Raw genomic sequence first — 19841 nt, forward strand, 5'->3', positions numbered from 1 at the left:
AATCTTTAAAAATTTTTGGATGTCTTTGTTATCCATAGCTCAAGCCATATTCCCAGAACAAACCTGCACCGCGATCAACTCCTTGTGTTTACTTAGGTTTCTCTCTCACTCATCATTGTCGTCAATGCTTTGATCCGCTTAAGTCTAAAGTTTATTTGTCTCGTGATGTGTTTTTTTTGTTGAAAACATGTTTCCCTTCAAAACCATGTTTTCAAATATTTCAAATAAATTTCAAATTTTAGCATGGGATGACTTGTCCTCTAACAATCCTCCTCAGCCTCAATCATCTAATCACTCATCTCCACAACTAACCACTCGAATTTCAAATGTGCCCTATCCATAAATATCCACCCCAATTTCAAACTCCCAATTTCAAATTCACCCTATCCTCGCATAACTACCCCAATTTCAAATTCACCTTATCCTCATATAACCACCCCAATTTCAAATTCGCCAATTTCAAATTCACAATATCCTCAAATAGCCACCACCCCAATTTCAAATTTGCCAATTTCAAACTTACCTATTCCATAGCTTACAATGATAATTTCATATTTACAGAATCCAATTTCTCTTCCTCCAACTCCCATGATGACTTCTTTGCCCTTGATTTCAGCACCAAATCTGGTCACTGGTCCACCATGTAACAAGTCTCGTTGTTCACCAGATGCATGCGCCCCAGCTTCCGTAGACTCGCTTCCTCTTTCCGCTACCACCTTACGGCACCTCTAATGCCTTCTCCTTCACCCTCCACAGTGACACTCCCCTTTCTACCACAATCCAAACCACTTTTAGTCTAGTCTAGGAAACCTCCCCCACCGCCACCAACTGCTTCTTCTAACCCTACGAACCAAAGTGCTCCTGCTCTACCATCTCATCATATGGTTACCCGTTCTTAACATAACATCCACAAACCAAAATTTTTTTTTTGATTTCTTAGCTTAAGTTCACTCCGACATTCCTTCCCACACCTTTCACCAAGCCAACAAAAACCCAAAGTGGAGGGAAGCTATGCAAGTAGATTATGATGCATCACTAAAGAATCAAACATGGGAGCTTGTGCCACATTATCCCTCTCACAACATTGTTGCTTGCCGATGGTTGTACAGAATTAAAAAGAGGCCGGATGGTACTGTTGATTGATACAAGGCTCAACTTGTCGCCAAGGGCTTCACTCAACAACCTAGGGTTGACTACCACTCCACATTCAGCCCTGCCATTAAGCCAACAACAATTCAAGTGGTGCTTTCTCTTGTTGTTCAGTATAATTGGCCAATCCGTCAGCTCGATGTCAACAACACTTTCCTTCAAGGTTGCCTTGATGAAGAAGTATACATGACTCAACCTCCCAGTTTTGCAAATCCCATGTATCCTTCTCATTTTTACCGACTAAGTTTTGCCATTTATGGTCTAAAACAGGCCCTCGTGCCTGGTATAATGCACTCAAGGCTTATCTCCTCTCCATGGGCTTCTTCAAATCTGAATCTGATAGCTCCTTGTTCATCAAGCATGCTTATGCCATCACTGTTTATCTTCTAGTTTATGTGGACGACATCATTGTTACTGGCAGCGATCATGTGGTGGTTCAACAGGTTATCTCATCACTTGCTACTCATTTTTCCCTTAAAGATCTTGGCCCCCTAGATTACTTTCTTCGTGTTGAAATCTTACGACATTCCGATTGTCTTTTCTTGTCTCAATCTCATTATTTTTCTGATATTCTTCAAGATGCAACTATGCAAAATTGTAATCCAGCTAAGACACCCATGAGCTCCTCTGCGATTTATCATGTTTGTGATGGCTATCCACCTACAGATGCTACCAAGTATAGACAGGTTGTTGGGAAACTTCAATATCTTAGTTTCACCAGACCAGACATATCATACTCGATAAATAAGCTCTCACAATTTATGCATACTCCCTCTGCACTATACTGGCAAGCTGTTAAAAGAGTCCTTCAATATCTCCAAGGCACCATACATCATGGTCTCTGTTTAAGGAAAAGTGACGCCTTAAACTTGGTAATGTTCTCTGATGCCGACTGGGCTGGTGATATCAATGATCGCACCTCTACTTCGGGTTATGTACAATTTCTTGGTCACAATCCAATCAGCCGGTCCTTTAACAAACAAACTACTATTGCACGGTTTTCCACTGAAGCTGAGTATCGTGCAGTTGCTAGTGGTCTAGCTAAAACAACTTAGGTCAAAAATCTTCTCTTTGAGCTTGGCATTCCCCTTTCTAAGTCCCCTATCATCTATTGTGACAACATTGAGGCCACATACCTATGTGAAAATCCAGTTTTTCATAGTTGCGTGAAACACATAGCTGTTGATTTTCATTATGTTCGCGACCAAGTCCAACGCAAGCTTCTTACTATTGCTCACATCCATGCTGCTGATCAGCTTGCAGACTTACTCACTAAAGCTTTGTCCAAAAGCACTTTTAATCACCATCTTCACAAGTTAGTCGTCCCACTACACCTCACTTGAGGGGGGTGTATTAGTACACGTGTCTCTTTTAGTTAATGATTGAAATCTTTCACTTTGATTTATTCTTCATGCCATGCTTTATTTGTAAATTAGTTATAATAATACTCCTATCATAAAGGAGTCTTGTTAAATGTCTTCTTATATTTAAGCTTTATCTTTACAATCAACAAACTATTCCATTCTCATTACTCTTTACTATTGCGGTGGAGCTTCTTGGAAAGGCGGTTGCGCCTACAACAGTGATGGAGGTTGTTGCACACAAGGGTATGGACGTCACCGGAGTCAAGAGGATGGAGATTGGAGAGAATTCTTCATGATCGAGAGCTTGGCTCATTGTTGGGGATTTAGAGGGATTGGATTCGGATCCCAAAGATGAAAGGATCCAAAAACTTAGGAATTGTTTAAATATTACTTTTAACTTTCTCAAATTTTTTAAATAATTTTTTTTTATCAAGTGCGTCATGTCAACAAACACGAAAATGATTGGTTAACAGACATCAATAATTGGATTGAAAATTCTCAAATATAAAAATAAAAGGAAAAAAAAATAGATTTTATATTATAGGAATTTAAATGACGTAATTTGAATAATAGAAAAATTATTTTGATATTTTGAACTAATTTTTAATCTTTGGGACTGTACTTTTAAAATTATATATACCTTTCTTATTATATTGTAAAGTATCTTCTTTAATGCATGCATACACGTAGATACATGTACTCTGAAATTTTTGGAATTTTTGAAATTTTCAGATGTATATTCTCTAGTTAAATGTACTGCTATTATCAATTATTTATGGATGAAATATGTAAAATGCCTTCAATACTTTTTTGCTTGTACATTTTTTCAGCATTTTATATATACCTCTATAACTTATGTAGTTATGACTTTATTTTAAATTTAATTAATAATCATAATAAAAAAACACTAAAACTACATTTATTTTATATTCTTAAAAAAGTATGTGAGAAAAATAGAAATTTAGGTTATCTAAACTAGAACTAAAAAGGTATTTAAGAAAGGAAAAAATTTACAATCAACACAATCTCCAGACTTTCTGAGCCAATCAGTTGGTCTATAACTGTGTTACAACTTATCCAAATAGCAACCAAAAAGATACATACATATATATATATATATATATATGAATATAATCAAATATGATTTTTCTCATTCTCAAAACAAGTCTCTGTCTATTATAATGAGTAAAACCTACAAGCAGCTTGAAAAAGCAATAGACTCTAAACTTAACATTCAACAAAGACTCATTCCCTTCCCATCAATCAGGGTTCTCATAAACATGCAAATAAAAATCCATCATGGAAACACAGAAATCTTCTGTCCTTTTGATTGGCTGCAATTCGATTCGATTCACTGACATTATCGCTTCCGAGAACCGATATATAATCAGCAAAAAGATAAGAGTTTCTAACTTAAACGGCGAAAAAAGGACTGACATTGCAAGACAAGATTCAAATGAAAAGGTATACAACTATCATAACTTTACATCAGCATAAATTCTCTCCAAGAGGCAGTACCTCATTGCAGAAACATGTTAGCACAAAAGGTGCGAGTTCCGGAATGACTCACAGCATCGATGATGGTTACCTCCTTCCCCAACTTGACCCTTTTCTTAGCTTAAATCCCGAATTTACACGAGCCTGCCCATTCGGATTAAAACCAGACTACCTAACCTCGCGTTAAATCAATGTCGATATGGGCATTTCTCATGTCTATCTGTCTTGAACCAGGCCATGTCATCACTGGCGGGGGACTCTGAATCGGCAGTCCACCGGATGTTGTGCCTGGTTTATCGCCAATCTGCAGTTCTGAATCCATGCCTGGGTCTTGATTGGTTTTTGCCTTGCTCTTCTGCTTCGATCCACCATAAATAAAACTCCCGACTACCACCTGTAGGCTCGCAAACATCATGGCATGGTTAAATCACAAACATGAAAAGGTAACTTCATCGGTTTTTTAGCAACAATTTCTTAACACTAGTTTCACTGCTTTCAGCAGAAACTTTAAAGAGCATTTCTAAGTACTTAGATAATTACAATCTATAGCACTTTCGATAAAAAGAAAATAATGATTTTTTGTATACTACTCTGATACCGTCAGACGTCATTACAAGCTAATCAATATTCAACCAATATGTTTATTCCTTATACATGCGATTAATTTTATAGTCATCAAATGGCAAAACAAAATTGCACACTTTAGCCCACTAGTATATAGATACAAATCTAGAAATTTATTTTCTTCTTGACCGAAAGAGACTATACCTGAACATTGCTTGCAGCTATGAGCAAACCTCCAACACCACCACCAATAACCCGGCCATCAGGGCTGGCAAGGGAGATGCTCAGGCCTCCACTTCGGTTACGTGATCCACCGCCATCAGTCATTAAATAAGATCCAGACAAGGAGAGAATTTCAAATCGGCCCTGCATGAAGAGAAGCCTCAGTGATATTGAACATAACTCAACCAATTGAAAACCTTATAAGTAGCTATATATGCATTGACTGAGTTTCAAAGAAAAAAAATTGTTGTGCATTATTAGTCTGTCAGTATTTAAGGTTTTTTTAATAATGTGCATCATTTTGGCTAATTTAACGAGACTAGCCCGAAATGCAAAATTGTATTGTCAAATGACAGAAAATAAGTGTAAACTCGGGTAATCAAACACATACAAAAGCATCAACTGAGAAAGGGGCGCTGATATAAAAGTTTAGTTTTATAGAAGTCTTCTAAACTATCATATACATAGATGGTAAAATCTTTTAAAATCAAACCAAAAGTTTGACATTGCCTTTTCAAGAATTTCCTTCAGAAACAATCTAAAGGGACCACCACTTGAGAAAAAGCTAAAAGGCAGCAAAACCAAAGATAATCTGAGAGTGCTTGCAATTTGATTAAAAAAAAATTATAAAATACAAACACAAGAAATACTTGGAAGCAAACCCCTCAGCAATTATCTAGAAAAAGAAATGATGAAAGTTAGGTGGAGAACTCCCAATGCAAAAAGAAAGGCTTACCCCAGGACTAGGACTGCTTGTTTTCAATCAATTGAAAGAAGATACTGATAGAAAAGCTTTCTCACATTCACAGGAAAAAAGGACCTCGGGAACTGTAATTCTCTTATCTTAGCACTCCAAATGCAGAGGAGTAGCTTCACAGTGAAACTAGATCTTTCCGAGCGTAAGGGACTAAGCTATTCTTTCCTAAGGCATTGGAAGTCAGTAAGAAAATCTTCAGTAGGTACTAAAAAAAGGGCTGGCTAGAGGAACGGCACGCAAGCAAGAAGGAGGTAAGGGGGATTCATTCTGGTTATATCTCCGCTTGATCCTCTCTTTCCAGTGAATATGTGGCATATCCTAAAGTGTCAAAGGTCTTTTCAATACCCACAAGAAAGGTAAAGTGGGAGTTTCCCAAACATCAAAATAAACTCCATGATGTCTCATACAGCATTGTCGTATACGATGAAATGCAAGAATTACCTTTTTCATATCATTCTTCATCAAAAAAACATTCTATTCTTTTTACTATCAGCTGTGACACACTTCATAATGCAATCTTGACATTTCTAGATGCCCAATTTGGATCAACAATGTCGTCCAAATACGGGTCAGACGTAAGCAAAGACAAAAATGCCCAACCGATATTCTTCCAATAGGCGCTAAAACACAAGAAGCTTGCAAACTATATAAATGGCCAATCATTGCCATTTATATACAACATCCATGTCCAATAGAAGTATTACCATTCTAAATGATAAAAATGTTGTTCAACTGATATCTTGGTTGATGCAATATATGATAAAAATGCGATAAATCAACTTGATCCCTTCTAAACATTCAAATTCATTTTACTATGACATTGCAAGCCTTCACTAGCACAATACCAGAGACTTCCAAACTGTGATGGTTCATATCATTCTTCATCCAAAAAGCATTCTTTTATTCCTACGATCAGCTGTGACACACTTAATAATGCAGTCTCAACATTTCTAGATGCCAAATTAGGATCAACAATGTCGTCCAAATACAGTCAGCCATAAGCAAAGACAAAAATGCCCAACCGATATTCTTCCAATAGTCGCTAAAACACAAGAAGCTTGCAAACTATATAAATGGCCAATCATGGCCATATATATAAAACATCTATGTCTGATGAAAGTATTAACAAGCCGAATGCTTCATGTAAAATTCCAGAGGTAATCAGTTGCTCAACTCTTATCTTGGTTGATGCAATATATGATAAAAATGAGATAAATCAACTTGAACCCTTCTAAACATTCAAATTCATTTTACTATGACATTGCAAGCCTTCACTTGCACAATACCAGAGACTTCCAAACTGTGATGGCTCTGGCCAATACAATAACAATTTGTAAAATTGCAAATTGGAAATAAGGTTCCGCATGTATATGCAAGTGGATCCTATTAATCTTAAAAAGTTTTTTTTAAATATATTTCTTGAAGTAACACATAATGAAATGAATATGAAGTTGTTTCTCCATCACATATTGTTATTGATGCCTGGAAATTTTGACTTCAGAATCATATTTGTAGTTCAAATAAAAAAATTGCTCAAATTAGCAAGCATCTCCTTAATTGCTATAACCATAGAACTGTCTTAATAAAAATAATCAACCATCTCATGAAGATAATGCCTTGGATGGCCAGATTCAGTACCCTAGCAATATATGCAATAACTAGCATAGACGAACACAAAAAGATGATACCATTTGGTCAAGCTTTTCAGGAAAATGGCACGACTTGAATGCAGAATTGCTAGTTTTATATAAGACACATTGAGGATGCTTTGCAATTCTTCTTTCAATGAACTAGATTACTACAAGAAAGGGCAAACATGTGGACCTCGTAGGTTACGGCACCACCAGAAGTTGAAGATTGCCGAAGCATCACTGTTGAAACAGAACCAGTTGCTGATAAGATGCAGATAGCACGTGGACCTTGCTGTGAGAAAGACATTATCTTTGATGCAATGTCCTGCACATGAAGACAACTTTTCACTTTATATGGAGAATTATGGGATCCAAATGATAATCATAACTTTTGCAACCTCAAAGTACCTACACATGAAAACCTCAAAAAATTTTGCCTGCCATAGCCATAAAAGGGCACTAAAACTGAGAGAAAATACCCAACATACAAAATCTTAAACAAAGAAGTTTCATTGCCAAATGATTTTTAGCAGGCCAAATCCTAACCACAACAGAACTGTCACTATCTCAATAAAAGGTGGCTACACATCATATGACGAAATATACAACATTGCACAGTATCATGCACTAACACCAATCATGGGCTGTGTGGAACCTACAATTTTGACTTGTCATAAGAGAAACCCATGGAAAATGAACATAATAAACAGCTGCAAAGACAATATCCGCGCGGAAATCCAAGAGATGTACAAATAGTTGAATAAATAGGGGTGTGTGTGTGTGTGTGTCTGTGTGTGTGTACATATATAAGAACTATGGATATCTGATTGTCAATATTATCCCTTAACAAATTGCATCCTATCTTCAACCTAAAATCACCAAGGGACTTCTCCAGTATGTAATTGTGTTCAATGGGTTGGAAATGGAAGGCATTTATATATTATTCTCAGTCAAATATGACAACATAGAACTTTCTCTCATCAGATAATTCTTTCACATAAGGCTCTCATAAAACAAGTCACTACCATGTGATCACAAATATATTGCTCATGAGCCTTTCATGTTCTAGACTCAGTAGAACACAGCCAGCTTGTCAACAAAAATGGGAAATTGGTAAGAGGCACTCAAGCAACTAAAACAGAAAACTAACATCAAAAGCTCCAACCTATTACAAACTAAACCTATCATGTTGGGACCACAACACCAAGCACATTTTCAAATCTTAAGAGAGCAAGGTACTCTCACACTTCATAGCCTAAAATAGAAAATAATATGTAGCTGAAGGCAGCCATTAATATTGTAATGTAGAGACTAATTTTATGCTTAGAGGACAAATCTCTATTAGTAATATGCCTGCGAAAATAGAAAGCTGTTAGAATACATACCAAATACACAATCTTACAGATAGCTGACAAAAGAAATGCATAAATTTAGAAAGATTATGAATGAACAGATTGAAAACTTTAACCGTATATATAATCAATAGCTTTACAACATTAAGAGAACCATCTTCCAACAAAAGAAAACCGTCCAAACTGTTTTAAATATTGGTACAGAACCATTTATTCCGACTCCAAGGGCAGATCATGCTTGCTAGGAGAAAAGATAAGACTAGTTATACCTCTCCTACTGCAATTGTGATGATATGTGGAGTAAAACCCATTCCAGCTGAGCCAACAATCCATTCCCCTGAAAGGAAGAGCATAATCATTAATTTAGTATTAAGATATAAAAGTAAACAATTGAATAGTTGAACATGTCATTAGGATTGAGACATCTACAAAAGCTATAAAAGGAATATTATAATCAAACAAGTAGCATCATCTACACATTTGGAAATTTATCTACACACTAGGAAATTTACAAATGGTGATGCCACTTTAATAATGTGTCTACTAAGAGTTAATAATCTACATGCACCCAGAGTGAAAATTTGATCGCCCGTAAGATGTTCTGAGAAACAATTGAATGTACAGCAACATGTGCCCAAACCTTACCTATTAACACTAGCCAGCATCACTAAAGGAAAAAAAATACATACTAGACCAGTACCAAGGGCTAGCTACAAGCAGGACCACACAGACATGACAAAGACATCACCCATTTACAAATCACATTAATTCCTCAGAATACTTTCCGGTTCCTCCACAGCAAAGCCATGCAAATTTTCCGTCAAAGAGATTGGAATAAAAACACGGCTCTAAAAGAACATGAGTTGTCAAAAATCTTCAAACAGTTGCCTACACAAAAAAGTTTCCAGATTCACTAAAATTAAGTCAGGCCCTCATCTTATAAAGCTTTCCCAAGGCACTAAACAAAAAGAAACCAACTTTGATCACTCAATGCAGCATATTTCCGAATGATAATGTTGTTTATGAACTTCAACCACAGAAACAAGACTCTTCCGATAACTAGAACAGAGTTTCCCATCTCATTCCCACATATAAATTATTCCAACATCAAGAATAAGATAAAAGTAGTAGAATGTCACACTTAAATAAAATATCAACACTAAAGCATTATTCTATTCAGAGACATGAATCAGAACAATAACATACTAGCAATAGAAAATAACCAGTAAGAATATACTAATCAAGTTATCTTTTTTAAAACACGCAAAGAGGAAAAAAAAATTGCTAACCAAGAGAAGCGAGTAGCTGCTTCCTTCCAGTGCCCGGAGGCCGGCCTCTCCCTCGTTTCTCCGGCGCTCCAGAGCTCATCCCAGGCACTGATCCTGAGGCCATTCCCGAACCCGGAGGTGAAGAAGACATCGGAGATAGAGCCAAAGAAACACTCCCACCAGGACCATACTTCCTTGGCCTCCCTCTCTTCCTTTTCACTGGCTCACCCGGGCCCCCTGCACCCGCCCCACCACCACCACCTCCGGCGGCGCCTACATTCACACCATGCTGCGAAATAGAAGGTGGGGATTCAACCTGGAACCCTGATCCAATGGATCCCCCACCAGGACCTCCTCCTATGCTCGAAGACTGCTGAACTTGCAAATTAGAGCCAGGATTCGCAGACATCGGCCGCATACCATGCAATCCCTGTTGCTGCTGCTGCTGTTGCTGCTGAGGCGATCCCGTCCCTGGCCCTATACCGATCCCTCTGTACAGATGGTATGAAGCCATAGCTTCTCTCCCTTCCATGCATGGAGATCTCAAAAACCCCTAAAAAAAATCTCAAGAAAACAACTAAAAACCCCCTCAAAATCCAACCTTTTAGCAGAAATGCAAGAACAAGAGCTCAAATTCACGCTAAAAATCAGATCTTTCGAACCGAAAACGAAGCAACGGAGAAACCAAAGCAAGGGCCCAGCTCTTCGTGCGAGGAGGAACTATGGCAGTGAAGAGCGCCCGTGAAATGCCTGCTCTCTTTGGGATACCAGAGAGACGGTCTGTGAAATTACCAAAAAGGACACCATGGAGAAAACCCAATCCACCTTCCTTTTTCTTTCTTTCCTTTTTTTTCCAATTTTTATTATTATTTTTTAAAAAAAAAAAATATTCGCTGAAAAAGATATTTTGTTTGGATAATTATCAAATTCCTTCTTATCTTTTTCAAGCCATCACCAAAAATCCATCGAGTGGTTAACTTTGTTTAGTAAACGCAACAGCATTATCCGGATCCGAGAACGCTTTCGGAGCTCCGATATGTACGAAAACCCGAATTGACACGTGGCAGATCTTGATTGGCTGTGGAATCCAGAACTAGGATAGAGGACAGAAGATAAGATGTTTGAACGCGTGCATCCGACCGTTGGATTACAAGCCCGGTTTCGGGATCGTGGGGCCCAGACTGAGGCACGCTGCTGTGGGTCTGGCCCACGTGCGAATCACGTGGTGTTCGGCTTGTCACTATCGGCGGGAGGGGGTGGAAGACAGCTGGGATCGAGCGACGAGAAGCGGGCCCCACCGTATTGCGTTCCTGACCGTCCGATCCGGTGTGGATGACGCATCAATGGATGAGATCATCGGGCGCGGACGCGAGAAGGAATTATTAAATTTTGCTTTTTTCGGTGAGAGGATCTGGTACAACTCATCTTGCATAAGTTGTGGTACTTCTAAGGCCTGAGAGGATGACACGTGGATGGTGGGAAGAATACACGAGGGTGGAAGGCAAGTTGGGTTTGGGTTTTCGATGGTCGTGATGGCGTGTCCTTTTCGTTGCCTTTCTAACCTTCAATCATGGCGTGAGAGGAGATGTCTTTTCAAAGTTTTTGAAAATCAAACGGATGGGCCCCACCTCAATCCATCCTCATGCATTAAAAAAAAAATTCTTTTATAAAAAAATAAATAAAATAAAATTTCAAAAAAAAAAATTTATCATGAATTTTAAATAAAATATTACGGGCTAATAAATTTATAAATAATTGATAAACCAAGTACATCATTCTATTTATCTACTTTATGATGATTACTTAATGGAGCGATGCTTGTTATTTTTATTAAAAAAATATCACTTCTTGAAATCAATTTTTATAATGGGTTAATAAATTTATTAGATAAATGACAGTAATGAGTTATAAATTTAAAAAAAATAATAATAAATATTAACTTATTTACATTTTATTATAAATTTTAAAATATCATATGCTGAAATCATAATAATTGAATTAATAAATTTTAGATAATCGATAACTTATTATAATAAATGTAATGAGTGCATCATTATATCTGTTGATTGTTTAGTGGGACAGTATTTGTTAATTTGGTAAAAAAAGTTAATTTGGGAGAATAAAAATTAACATAGTATTCAATATTTTTAAATTAAGAAATGCTAAATTTTCACTATTTTTATATTTTGTTTTTTTTAATAATTTTTTATTAATTGTGGCTTTATTGATGAAAAAATTGGTCGGCAAATTATTAATTAGAAATTTTGTGGGGCACATATTAAGCGTCAATAATTAGACGAGGGTAGAATTGGCATTTGGCTACTCTGACATGATTAAGGTTTATATTATATTTGTACACTGGATTTTTATCAAATTTTATATTTCTGGATATTTTTGGAATTTATTACTGAATATTAGTCGAGTATTTTTGCAGAGGAAATTAATTAAATATAAAAAAGTATCCAAATTTGACCTTTTTTGCCATAACAAGGCATTGGTTAATAAAGTGATCAACCAAATGATATTGCTGTTTAGAATAATTGAGCAATTGTTATTTAGAGTAATAATAATAATAATATATATATATATATAATACATATATATCATTAGAATATTATATTTCTTCGCAACCATGAGGACTAAAGATTAAAATAATTTGCAAAATATTATTTGTCTCACATTATTTTGAGATGAAAGAGAAAGAAGGGAATATACTCATGAGTCAATGATAACTATTATTTAAAACTAATTGATAAAGTGATATATAAGTATTTATTTAAAACATATTAGTTGATTTACAGAGTATTTTGTTTATTTTAATAACATAAAATAAATATAAATATGATAGCGTGCTAGTTTAGAATATTATAAATAAAATAAAATATTATTATTTTATAGCACGAATGAAAACTAAGAATTTTCATAGAAGACTTCTAACTCACTAGATTTTGTGACAGTTTTTAATAGTGTTTTCTTTTAATTCAAACCCTAAATTATTACACAAAATGACTTTTTTAACAAAATATTTTCAAAAGAGATCCTTTCTGGTGACAGATAGCTTTTGTAGAATATATATATATATATATATATATATATATATATATATATATATATATATATATATATATATATATATATATATATGCATGGTAGATATCCTTATCAGATAATGTAACAAACCTAGGAATTTTTCTTTAAGGTTTATTATTAAAATTTAATATTTTGGGTTTTAAATTATAATTTGTTGCCGACAGATTCTTGACTTATTGTTATTTGATTGTACATATTTATCAAATATATATATATAATTTATTTAATTTTTTTAAAATTATTTAAATTTAAGATTTTTTTTGTTTCAACATATTTTTGTAAGGGATAACCACGGCACTCATGGAATAAAATCGAATACAAATATAAATTTCAGAGATTATATTAAATAGGAAAAATTACTGTTTACCTCTCATGATATTCAAAAATATCTAAAAACCCTTCCAATTTTTGCACACCCCGAACATCCTTTCATTTATAGTTTAAATTCCATTTTACCCATATCGGTCACTTGAAGTGGGGTCCATGTTATGAAATTCTATTTTTGCCCTTGCAAATGGTGAGAAAAATACCGTCCAATCACATTATGCCCGACCTTTATGTACAATTGTGCATCGTCATGCTTTGCTTTTTATCGAAAACAAAAGTTTAGAAAAGTCTTCATTACATCTTCTTCTTCTTGTTCTTCTTCTTCTTCACCTCATTTGGTTTATTCGATTTGAGTTCTGCCGATTTCCCGATAAGGTGAGAATTTCTTCGTTGCTCGATCATTCTGCGGGAAAGAGAGTAACAACTTATAAAAATGTAAGGCTGTTATGGAGAGTTTTTGTGCTATTGCTAGATACAACGGGGAGGGACGAATGCTAATGTTCACGACGCTAACTTTTTGGGAATCAGTGTTAGCTGAGATATGTGAGCGATGGGGTCTCGATATTTCCGTGTCAGGGTGAAGTTTATCACACCCAATGGGCATAAAACGGTTTATCCAGTAGAAAACGAGGTTGACTTCCAACGCATGTGTCACATGTACTCTATCTTCAAATGCGCTGTAGTCGATCTTATTGTTGAGACAGATGATGTGTCATTGTTGTTTCCTACTGAAAATGATTTCTTCTCGTTGTAAAATTCTTCTCTTTTATGTTTATATAGTCGTAGAAGTTAATTATTGTTTAATTATCCCATTTACCTTTTAAATATATTACGTTACCATTTACATGTTGCTTTCGCCGCTTAAATTATTTTGTTTCTGTTTAAATATTTGTTTTACCGTTTAAAAATTTTTCTTACCGTTTAAAACATGTTTAGTTACCGTTTAAACATTTTATGTTTCCGTTTAAAGCATTGACCTTTTCGGTTTAAACTGAAGTGTTGACAGGAATTCGGATTTTGCGAGCGCTCTCGTTCCACCTCATAGTGACCCTGACCGTGTGGCATGCCTTCCTTCCATGTCAGATCAATATGAAATGTTGTCGTTGGATATCAGACAATGTTTTCAAGGCGTTTTTAACCGTAGATCTTGCAATGAAACTGTCGCCGACTAAACATTGTAAATAAACAATTATTTAAAAAGAAAATAACTTATTTGAGTGTCAACTTTTGATATTTAAACAGAGATATTGCCGTTTAAACATTTTACTTAACATTTTGAGAATCAAAAACGGTATTATAAATAAATAAAAATTTATACAGAAACTGTAATAATTTACACAGTAACAGCGATATTTAAACAATAACAAAGATATTTAAACAAAGACAATGATTTTTTAAACATGGAGACACTTTTATTTAAACATTAACTTCGAAAAATAAACATAAAACTAAGAATTTAAATAGAGACAAAGATATTTAAATAAAAACTATGATATGTAAATGATATACAATGTTATTTACACGGTAACTCTATTGTACAATATTATATATCAATCTTCTTTCTCCCCCGTCGATGAATCCTCCTTTTCAGTGATATCGGCTGCGCTCCCTTCCTTAAGTTTGCAGGTAGCATACTTTAAGCGCAAGTAAGGGACGTCCGCTTGCGATAGCCGTAGGTTTTCACTGTCAAGCAGCTGTTCGATAAACCGCATGACGTAGATGACGCAGTTGACACTTCTTTGTTTCTGTCTTAGGGTGTCAGTGTCGTAAACAAAGAGGTTGGCTAGAGTCGCCAATTCGCCGAGATCCATATCGACACAATAGTCGAATAGTCTCCGCTGTCGAGATTTAAAATTTGATGTTAGAATCCTGACTAAAAGAGCACTATTTATAAAACTCTAGTTATCAAAGCACTTACCATCTCTCCGGCATTTCTGTAGCATCGCCCATTAACTAGGTTTACCACCATAATCACAAGCCTGCGAAAATAACCATATATTAAACTGTATTCAGACAAATTTAAGCGGAAAGTAAACTTTTTTAAACGATAAACTAAATTCTTAAATGGAGACATAAATATTTAAACAGAAAACTCACATTTTAAACAGAAACAACAATTTTTAAACAGAGATATCAAATGTTTAAATACAATCCCATTATTTAAATGGAAACTTCATTTTCAAAACTACAACCATATCAACGTAAAGGGAAAACCTCCAATGTAAACAATACACAGCATAACAATCGAAAATCTCTTTTGATCGTGTACACAGACGAAAATGAAAATAAAAACAAAACCCTAGCCGATGAATCTCCCTGTTGACTTCAATATCATCCAATAAAAACATAACCACAAAACAACACTGAAAATTCTCTTTTTTCAAACAGAATTGTTTAAAAAAAAAAACCATAAACACAACTTCTTCAATGACGTCCATCTCGGCTCATTATCTTAGACTGCGAGCTGATGAAATGCCGAATACTTGAGTTGGAATTCTTCTCCGAACAATGGCGGAACACGAAGTTCTTCTTCGAGACAAGGATGCCCAGGCAGAGATAATTTTGGAAATGGAAAAGCTAAAGAGGCGAAGAGAGAAAAAAAGAGTATAACCGGCGCCAGTAATGGTTGGCTCTAGGAATTACCCAAAACAATAACCCCCCACTCCCTCTCAAACCAGACACATGATTGCACTGCCACAACTTCCTATTCAAGAGGTAATTTCATCTATAAAATTCAAAAGTAACTCTGTTATAGCCGTTTACAACTTTTGGGTGGTTTGAAAATCATTAACTTTAAAAAAAAGATATTTTTAGGGATTGTCAAATTAAGAGGGTGTTTTTGGCAATATTATAAAGTTATGAGGTTTTTTTGGTAATTTTCACTATTAAATATTTTAAAAAATGAATGAAAATAAACACTCTAGTGAAATATAATAGCAAAATATGGCTTTTTCCCACTTCAAAAATAGATAACATCTTCCGCTTGAATAAAAAAGGAAAAACATTATATAAAAAGTTCAGGTGACGATCCTTTAAAAAGTATGTAAATTTTATTATAAAATAAAAAGTATGTGAATGAAAAGTCAACACTTTCATTTAATTATAAACGTCAAGCAATCCTAGGGTCACTTTACCACCCTATATCAAATTAATTAATTAACTAATTTAAATATGGTTTATAAAATTCTGCAAGACAAAAAATAATAATTTTTCACATGAATTAAATCAAATAATTATGAATGGAATCAAAGTTGTAATAAAATATTCTAATTTTCTCCTCATCAATGTCTCTCATTAAATAGGAAGGGCCTTTACGTGCATCCTTTAAAGAGACACCAGTATGTCATCCTAGGTTGTGCCCATTAAAATAAGTTATATATATATATATATATAACTTAAGCAATGATAAATCTATGAATTTTATTAATTAATTAATGCTCAAAGGACAAGAGTCACAGATATATTAATTAAAGCGAGCTTAAATAAACTATATATATATACACACACAACGATACTCATCCGCAGCTCTTTCTCTTATTAATCTCTTAAGAGACTGAAATTTTTTTTTAAATAATTTATTGAAAATAAGGTAAAATACAAAGAACGTAAAAATATAGAACTACAAGAGGAGCTACAGAGACACCAATACATGCAAGAAAGTAGACATTAAGCACAACAAAACACAAAACAAAAAAAATGAACACTAGAAGTAAAATGCTCGTAGACGTCATTGACCACAAATCACAGAAAAGAAACTCACACATAAAACTAACTGAATATATGAGTTGTGAAAATAATTGTCATGTGACAGCAAGAGCCATCTCATTTAGCATAAAAGAGGAGCTCACTCTGCTATAGGCTATGAGGCCAGAGGCCTAAAACTAACTACAGTGCTAGCGCTAAGGAAGTATAGAAAGCGCTTGAGTGAGTGGACTAAATCAACTAAGAAGTGCTACTACGAGTCGTGAACTACAGAAGTCCATGGAAAGGAACAAGTGAATATTATTTTGATAATAATCGAGAAGGGCTTGAATATTTTCATGTTCCTTTCAAGCTAGATATTCCAAATAACCGCTCTTAAGAGGAGGTCCCACAAAGCTCTTTGTTTGGTTTTTTAGGTTGAGTGCCAGAAAGTTCAGACATGTGACATGAAATGCAGAAAATTATGCATAATGAGGATTTGGCCAAAGAAATACCAAATTCGCTCAATGAATATATAGTTGAAGAAAGGTGATCGGTGGTCTCAATAGCACCATGACAAAAAATGTAGGTGGCAGTAACACATTGACTGTAACCTCGCTTAGCAAGATTGTCAAGGATAAGGATTTTGTTGTCATATACTAGCCAGCAAAAAAGGGTAATTTTATTCCGACTATTAGCTTTCCAAAACTAAGGATCCAAAGAATATTATAAACCTCCATCTAAGAGGAACAAGTTAAAGGAAAAAACTGAGAAGATATGGTTATTTTCCAAGTTCCAAAACTTTATGTCATCCTGGTTGTCTGAATACTCTAGAAATTTAGGAGTGGGAGAATGTTTACACTGGAGACAGACTGGAAAAAGGTCAATAGTGAGGTGGAATCTAAAATAAAACTACTTAATTGAAATCCAAGGTGCATTGCAGTTGTTGGAAATGTCTGACCAATTGTCTCTTAGGGCTCTACGTTCTAGCCAGTTGTCGAACCAAAGCAAAGTAGACTCACCGTCTTTGATAATCTGGGAAGAACAAGTTCAACTTGCTGGCAAGAAAGGGGTAATCCTGCCTAGAAGAAGGGTTTCTTTCGAGGTGATAAACAATGTAATGATCAGGCGTGTCTTGGTTTAGATAATTAAAATAGATAACTGTGCACCAGTAACCTTTTTGGCCTCGACATAACTTCCATTACCATTTTCCAAGAAGCACCATATTGAAATTGTCAAGCCCCGAACCTGGTGCGCTGACAAACGGCCGCAGACCCACAAGGCGGGGCACAGTGAACCTACAAGGCCTCAAAACCTAAACACAGACTAGGAGTATAAAATAAACTGACAAAATATGAAATAAGAGTACAATTTAAGGTTTACAACCAAACTCGAATACAAGGCAATGAAATACAACATGACCTACAAGGAGGTTCTTAAACAACGATACAACTGATACAAAGACATAAGCCATAAGACATAACTCCAAAGAAGACATCTACTGGAAGTCTTCTAATATCCCTTGGTCTACTGCTCCTGATCTGAAAAGGATTTAAAATAAATCCATGAGCTCACTAGCCCAGTAAGTAATCCAGAAATTGTCTTAAAACAACAGGGTTTATAAATCTCGAATTCAGATATTAAGAATAATTCAAAGTTTAAATATGTTTTAAACAAATACAAAATAAATAATTCAACAGAGGTATAGTTCTCAAGTAATACCGCTATTTAAGAATACTGTAATAAAAAGAATACTAGATTCAAAGTTGTAAATAAAAAATATAGAAAATTTTCTAAATATGAGCATAAGTCTCCAAACCATAGTTAGACTAAATCAAAAATTACAAAAGTGACTTTTCAAGTATACCGGATTTTCAGAATAGCACAAGTCTCCGAAATCACAATTTAACAAAATACAGAGTATAATATTCTAATAAAAGAATATTTCCAAGTAAGTCGTTCACCAAAATTTTGAAAACCAGGAATGCGAATATGAAATTTGTACAAAAGTCAATATCACCAAATAGTATTCTCAAAACCAAAGGATAAAGCGTAGATAACAAAATTGAGAGTATGTCTCCTAATTCACTGTAAGTGTCAAAGGTCATTTGTTTATCCTCGGTGACAGACCCGAGCTCAAAATAACAGAAATCATTTATTTACCCTCGGTGACCCGAGACTGAATACCAGGTGGCCGTTGATTATTTCACCGAATCGGACACGGTCATGAAATCGCGATCTCATTTTCCCAAAATTACTTGTCGACAAGGTCAGGGTTTAACCCCCATCGATGACAGGGTTGCATATCGCTCATTTGGAGACCAAAACATTCAGATACAAAATATTTACAAAGTACAAGTTCAGAAATTTATAAAATTCCTCAAGTTCATATATATATATATATATATATATATATATATATATTCAAAAATACTAATAAATATCAAAATCTCACTTTAAGGAAAATAAATCGATAACCATAAATGAAATATAAAAATTTAAGTACATAAAGTATTTAAAATTATTCCAAACACCAGCTCCTTCAAAACTAAATTAAATGATTAAATAAATAAATAAATAATGGAATTAACTAAGTCAATCCAAATGATAGCAGAATCATTAACCCATGCCCACAAACAATGAATTTTATAAATGTTGAAGTAATCATTTGACTGTAATCTCACACTTTGTATAAATAATAAATTAGTAACCAAGTTAAAATGAATAACAATCCTTTAATTAGCATTACACCAATGTAGATTTACCAAGTCAACAACTAAACAAAAATAATTAATTAAAGAAAATGCCTCAAAATACATATTCCAATTAAATAATATCAATATAAACAAAAATAATAGATATTCAAAATAAAATACCAAAATACTAGATAATTATTTTACCGAATAAAATAATTTCTCAAATACTGAAAATTCTGATTT

The 19841-nt window shown here is 34.6% G+C and overlaps 2 protein-coding genes across 2 annotated transcripts; one reads left to right on the forward strand and one right to left on the reverse strand.

Moving 5' to 3' along the window:
- Positions 1-1011: 1011 nt before the first annotated feature.
- On the forward strand, positions 1012-2204 carry LOC120274610 (uncharacterized mitochondrial protein AtMg00810-like). The gene is made up of 2 exons (XM_039281155.1): positions 1012-1129; positions 1420-2204. Exons 1-2 carry the CDS (start codon positions 1012-1014, stop codon positions 2202-2204), a joined length of 903 nt encoding a protein of 300 aa, XP_039137089.1.
- Positions 2205-3740: 1536 nt separating this feature from the next.
- LOC120275730 (AT-hook motif nuclear-localized protein 9-like) lies at positions 3741-10336 on the reverse strand. The gene is made up of 5 exons (XM_039282419.1): positions 9826-10336; positions 8806-8873; positions 7378-7509; positions 4779-4940; positions 3741-4404 (listed from the first exon to the last, which is right to left on the reverse strand). Exons 1-5 carry the CDS (start codon positions 10334-10336, stop codon positions 4183-4185), a joined length of 1095 nt encoding a protein of 364 aa, XP_039138353.1. The 3' UTR covers positions 3741-4182.
- Between the last annotated feature and the right edge of the window lie 9505 nt (positions 10337-19841).

This window comes from Dioscorea cayenensis, chromosome 2 (genome assembly GCF_009730915.1).
Source record: "Dioscorea cayenensis subsp. rotundata cultivar TDr96_F1 chromosome 2, TDr96_F1_v2_PseudoChromosome.rev07_lg8_w22 25.fasta, whole genome shotgun sequence".
Classification (NCBI taxonomy): domain Eukaryota; kingdom Viridiplantae; phylum Streptophyta; class Magnoliopsida; order Dioscoreales; family Dioscoreaceae; genus Dioscorea; species Dioscorea cayenensis.